The sequence below is a fragment of the Rhinichthys klamathensis genome, unplaced genomic scaffold (genome assembly GCF_029890125.1).
Source record: "Rhinichthys klamathensis goyatoka isolate OS25496 unplaced genomic scaffold, OSU_Roscu_1.1 h1tg000320l_1, whole genome shotgun sequence".
Lineage (NCBI taxonomy): Eukaryota > Metazoa > Chordata > Actinopteri > Cypriniformes > Leuciscidae > Rhinichthys > Rhinichthys klamathensis.
Window position 1 is genome coordinate 452908 of NW_026606836.1, and position 6000 is coordinate 458907.

At 39.6% G+C, this 6000-nt stretch overlaps 1 protein-coding gene across 4 annotated transcripts in view; it reads right to left on the reverse strand.

The window, feature by feature from the left end:
* stk39 (serine threonine kinase 39) overlaps positions 1 to 5107 on the reverse strand; it is a 151727-nt gene extending 146620 nt beyond the window's left edge. Inside the window, exon 1 of one of the 4 annotated variants that reach the window (XM_056271450.1) lies at positions 4974 to 5107. In XM_056271450.1, the coding sequence (XP_056127425.1) occupies positions 4974 to 4998 (25 nt within the window). In that variant the 5' untranslated portion in view covers positions 4999 to 5107. The remainder of the gene's footprint in view (positions 1 to 4973) is intronic. The other 3 variants (XM_056271448.1, XM_056271449.1, XM_056271451.1) reach the window with 3 other exon arrangements.
* Between the last annotated feature and the right edge of the window lie 893 nt (positions 5108 to 6000).

Below are 6000 nucleotides of genomic sequence, written 5' to 3' on the forward strand. Positions count from 1 at the left end.
GTCTACAATTATATCGTAATTGTTGTTCTAACGATCTGACATTATCGAGTACGTGTCTCTCATTTGAAATACATCAATATCACACGAAGAGTGCCATTTTTTTTTTTTTTAAATCAGCATGATTAAGCGTGACTTACATTTTAGATACAAAATTGCCTGTTTTTGCTCTCTCAAACAAATCTAGTTCCAAACAAAGCCACAGCACTGTTTGCATCTCGGTGCAACACATGGTGGTGTTTCGTTACTGAATGAATCGGTTTTTAAACGGATTGGTTCAATGAATAATTCAATGACTCACTCATTAAAGGGATACTTCAGGATTTAGCATTAAAGCAGCACTCAGTAAGAATTCCGTTTTTGTCAAACAGCGACCCCTAGAGTCGCTGTGGAGTACTTGTACTGTCGTGAATGGCACTCACGCAGAGATGGCTCGCACTCACAGCCGGATCCCCAAAGTTGCAAGGGTGGTTTTGCGGCTCACAGGCACCAGGGGGGTGCGAGACGACCACCATTCAACACGAAATCAGTAATATAAACATTACAATGACTCCAAAGCTGTTCGATTAAGGTAAAAAAGTTACTTAGTTCACCTTTAAGCTTTGTATTAGTAGAAAACCTGTAGCCTAGTATTTTCAAATTACCGTGCTTCCCCCCCTCATATCCCCCTGAGACGAGAGATTTATGTATTTTTTGTCTGGAAAGAATCGTCATTTTGCGTCATCGGAGGACTTTTTGACCAGAGGCTAAAGACTACAGTCAGTAGTAGGGGCTGTCCCGCATGTTTTCAACCCGCCCATAGAGGCTGGGATGTCACTCACAGAATGTACACAGTGTCAGCCATCTTTTTTTGGAAGCTAAGCTAGCAGGCTCTTGTTCTGTGGAGAAAGCTGAGTAGTAGGGGTTACCATCCTCTTTTTCCCGGACATGTCCGGCCGTCGATGTCCGGGATTCAGCTTTTGCTTTCTGCAGTCGCCATTCATTGTTTACATGCACACCTTTTGTTTCAATCTAACTGAAGTCATTCCGATTGGTGAATCTGAATGTAGTGTTTACATGAACGCTAAACAAGTGATCGGTTGATGTGCGTTTTAACATTGCTAAGAAAATTCCCGCTCCTCCGTGAGAGATACGAGAGCGGTGCGTCTCACAGGTGTCGCTCATCGGTAATCACGCCACCGGCCTCGCGCCGTTCTCCCGCGGCCCTCACTCGTCCTGCTCGCCACAGTAAACATGATGAATGGCAACTGTAGAACGCAAAAGCCGAATCCCGGACATTTTGGGCGATCTCGAAACACATTTTCGGGCAGACTCATCACGGAGACTAACTAGTAGCCTAGACTTGCTGTTTAACTACTGCGCTCTGTTACCGGTAGGTGTGGCCTCCTAGGGCAGCGAAGCAAGTGCATTCTGGGAGTTGTTGTCTTTCATCCACATAAGCCAAAAATACATTTTCTGGCTTTTCTCAGTCTAGAAAATTCAAAAATAATTTCACATTTCTTCTACATAAATGACCCATTTTAAATACACATTCATCTTTCCAGAGGTGAAGTATCCCTTTAAGACAGTCAAATGTCAATTTACTCAACAACATTTCGACACCCCAGGTTTCCAGTTGCCCGAAAACAGCGTATAGCAGCCATGGAAGCCTGCAAACAAACTGGGTCAGAGATTGCAGATTTTACAAAACATATAAATGATCGGCATCCATCTAAAAAGAGGCATATAAACGCTCATTAAAACACAGGAAAAAAAACAGAGTAAGGCTTGTGCCTTCCATAGTCGAAGTGCCCTCAATCTGGCAACCTGTGTGAGTGTGGAGTCTGAGGCGGCGGGGCAAACACTTCTCTCCATTATTTTGAATTTGGACTGCAGTACCCATTTCAACCGCTAGCTCTCAATATTCCGTACTGCACCTTTAAGCACAGCGATGTACTTGTGGAAAGGTTATGCAGTAACAATCATTTATGGCATTATTCGGCTCTCAAGATTCACAGATCCCCAGCTGAGCACCGGCCTTGACACGAGTACCAGCATCATTTTCGTAGAAAAGGGGTAACTGTTTTAAATGGGCAGAATTACCAAAGTCAGTCAATTTGCTCAAATGTATCATTTGTTCAAATTAATCACTATCAATTAGTGGGGTAGTTCTGGTTTGGCAACATTATTTCTGTTTTTTGCGGTGTTGCAAGTATTTGATCAAAAATACAGTAAAATCTTAATTTATTCCTGTAATGCAAAGCTTAATTTTCAGCATCATTACTCCAGTCTTCAGTGTCACATGATCCTTCAGAAATCATTCTAATATGCTGATTTGATGCTCAACAAACATTTCTTATTAGCAATGTTGAAAACAGTTGCTTCATATTGTTATTGAAACAAAGCATTTATTTGAAAGAGAAAGTCACTTTTCACTTTTGATCAATTTAATGCATCCTCTGTAAATTCAAGTATTAATTTCTTTAAAAAATAATAATAATGAATCTTACTGACCCAAAACTTTTGATGCATTGATGGAAAGCCTTTATCAGTGTTTCATGTGCTAAAAAGAAAAATGCACACTTATTGGAAGTATTTTATCGAAGAATCTTTCCTGTCTTTCTAAAACCATATTGGATTCTGCCTCATTTAGGGAAAGTTTTAGGAGGAAATATTTGATATTCTTTTCTCATTAAATCCCAGTCATATTTCCAAATAAATAGTGCATCATCAGGCCCATCATAAATAAGGTTTGGTTGTATTACTGTGCACAGTAATACTTCAGAAACAAGGTACATATGAGATTATGAAATATATCAAACTATCACACTGTTTTGAGACAACATACAATGATGTTTGTTTTTTTATGTCGTCTTTTTTTTTTTTTATAAATTCTTCCCGTTTTCCACGCGCATTTGTTCATCATTCAGCCGAGCTTTATTTCAAGCATTTGATTTGAGTGTTTTAATGCCGTTTCTTTCAGTGTTGGGAAGGTCGCTGCTGCTGTCTGTTTATAGCTGGAGAAGCGCTACAGCTAATTAGCCGTCATCTTATTTGCACTGCAGACAGGTTGCTGTGTTATGTGGTTTATATTTGATGTCAAAAAGGCGAAGAATAAAAAATAAAAAAAGACAACTGTATTCTCTGCCTTCGCTGGAAAACTGATTATCAGCGGTACTGATGAATTATGTTGCCATGTATTTTAAATAAACACAACAGACCAAAACCCTTTTGGCTGCTTTTATGTGTCTGTATCTCTAATACCTAATAATTCATGATTAGTTGCGAGGGATAATTTGTCATTTTATTTCGAAGCATTTTTGGATAGAGTTATCCTTTTGCAGGTTGCAGGAGAGAATGAAACAAGTAGAAAATGAAGTGAAAAGAGGATAACTCATAAAACCTGTTCTGGGATACAACACCCTCTAAAGAGCTCCAAACACCCAAACTAATAAATACAACTTAATATAACTAAAACCAACAGACCCAAAAGAGATCAGCTGTAGGAAAAAATATATAACCATAACCACATAGAGCAAAAATATACAGAGACGAGATTTTTTAGAGAGATTTGACCATCTTAGGGTACCTTTGCACGACAATGATGTACTATACGCAAAGTAAAAACTGTTGTGTTTCTCGCATACAGATGACAAAATTATCCTCGTTCACACCAACCCTACTTTGTAAAGAAATACTACGTGACTATAGCCTGGTCCCACCAGATTCTAGTACATTTCATTTGTATAGAGTCTGGCATCGCTCCATTGACAAGCGTTAACTTCCTTGTAGGCGGGTACTTGAAGTCTAAAACTATTGGATCTGCCCAGAGTCACTCTGAATCTTCCATAACCAATCGCTAACGTTTGGTCGTGACGTATGACGACTCAATCTAGCGCACGACATCAACGTCATCGTTCTCAGCCACTCCCTCTGTTCGCTGATTGGGCCGGTAAAAAATTGACCGGAGAAAACCAAAGAATACACCACAATCCCAGACGTAGTACTGAAGGAAAATGAAAATTGAGCGGAAGTACGTAGGAGGGCGGAGCCAGGCTAACGTGACTATAGACTAAACACACATGACCTCAGCGTTTTCACAAATTCACGTTTTTGTGGTTTACACGTAGAAAATAAGTCAAGTCAAGTCATCTTCATTTATATAGCGCTTAATTTATAAAATAACGCTATCGATTTCAAAAACTTGCACTTTGAATACCGTTTTCAAATGTCTGCGGTTTCAGGCCCCCATAACGCCGTTATAGTGTAAATGAATAGCTAAAATGCATAAACAGTTTCCGTTTTTAGTTGAAAATGGTGTGTTGTAAATGGCCCCTTAGAGTTAAACCTACAAATGATGCAGTACAGCAGCTTTAAACCTCCTATACCACAGCAGCTGTGATCAATGACGGCTCGAGCATTCTGATTGGTGCATGAGGAGTGGGTGGAGACTAGAACAATCAGACATTTAGAGTGATGACCTGCCACAACTGTAATTCTATAGTACTTCATTTGCATGATTTTGTTTACATACTATATTGGATTACACTATTTTACAGTGTCCTGGTTACACATTACATTTAGTTACTGTAGTAATCACTATAAACTGTGCACAATTGCACGCAACTAACCCCAAACCAAACCCTATTCCTAACCCTATAGTAAGTACATGTAGTTAATTAATATTACTCAGTACTCTGTATCACATGTAACATACCATCTTAAATTTCAATCATAAATAAAACACATATACACACTACTTTCACTCAACATTGTCCAGAATGTCTCTGCCGTTAAGTGTAACATACCATCTTAAATTTCAAAAGATAGAATGAAACCCCTATAAAGAGGTAGGGTACCATCCGTTAAGCTTTTGCAGTGGTTATATTTAAGTGCCAAACAAGTAACAACAAATGTATTCACCCTCCACAACAGCACACACCATATATACAAATTAGTTCATTCAAATCAGTCAATGGTTTGCGTGATAGAAAAACCTGAGTTTCCAACGCTGTTTGACATAAACCTCCATTGTTGTAAAGTTCCAAAGGTTTGAACAGTTCCAAAGATGACAAACTCAGTCGATATAATCCATTGGTAGTTCCCACACGCATTACGCAGTCAAACTTAGCATAAAACAGTCCTCAAAAGAGAAGCTTGTCTCAAGACTTATTTAGCATGTGCTCAATTAGAACATAAGGCTTAAATGAATGGCAAAGAAAAACTATTTGCCATCAAAAAGCCAAACCAAGGACAATGAGCTACAACTCACATCAATGTTTTAGTTACCTCTGCCTTAACTTCACTTACTCTGCTATCGGCATCCTCAGTTGAGGACGCCGCCCCCTAGTGTAGCGGAAAAGCACTAGTAACAGTGAATTCAATCTGGAACTTTTACTCTCCCACCGCTTTAGGAGAAGGCTGGACAGCCCCAAAAAAGGGTTTCAATTTGTTCAACATGATATGTCAATGTTACAAGGTTCATCGAGCAATTTTACCTTATAGTTCACTCTGTTAGTCTGTGCCACTATTTCAGCGGGACCTTGCCATTTGGCCACCAACTTTGCCATAAAAGCGTTACCTGCACAAGACAATGGGTGAGTATCCAAACTAAATCTTCTACTTGATACTGTACTGATCTCCTACACAATCTCAGCCGGAGTATGGCCCGTAGTCTTCTGCCGGGCGGAATTGATGGCATATTGAAAAACAGCAATCCATCGGTCACATTGTTTGTGACTGTCATGGACATAAGGAAGCAATCATCATTTTAAGGACTAGTGAAGATGTATTTGATAAAGATGTTGGCTTTTAAAGGGGTCTTTGCAGATCTCATTGGAAACAGCTCTACCCTCTTGCTAAAATAGTCAACTACCACCAATAGGTACTCATTCAAACAGGGTGCTTTTGGGGAATGGCCCAATCAAGTCGATCCCCAGCATGTCTCCTGGTTCAACCCAACCACTGGTGTAGACTGTAGTCGACCTGCAAGCTTGGTAATGCGAGGTTTATACTGTTGACATA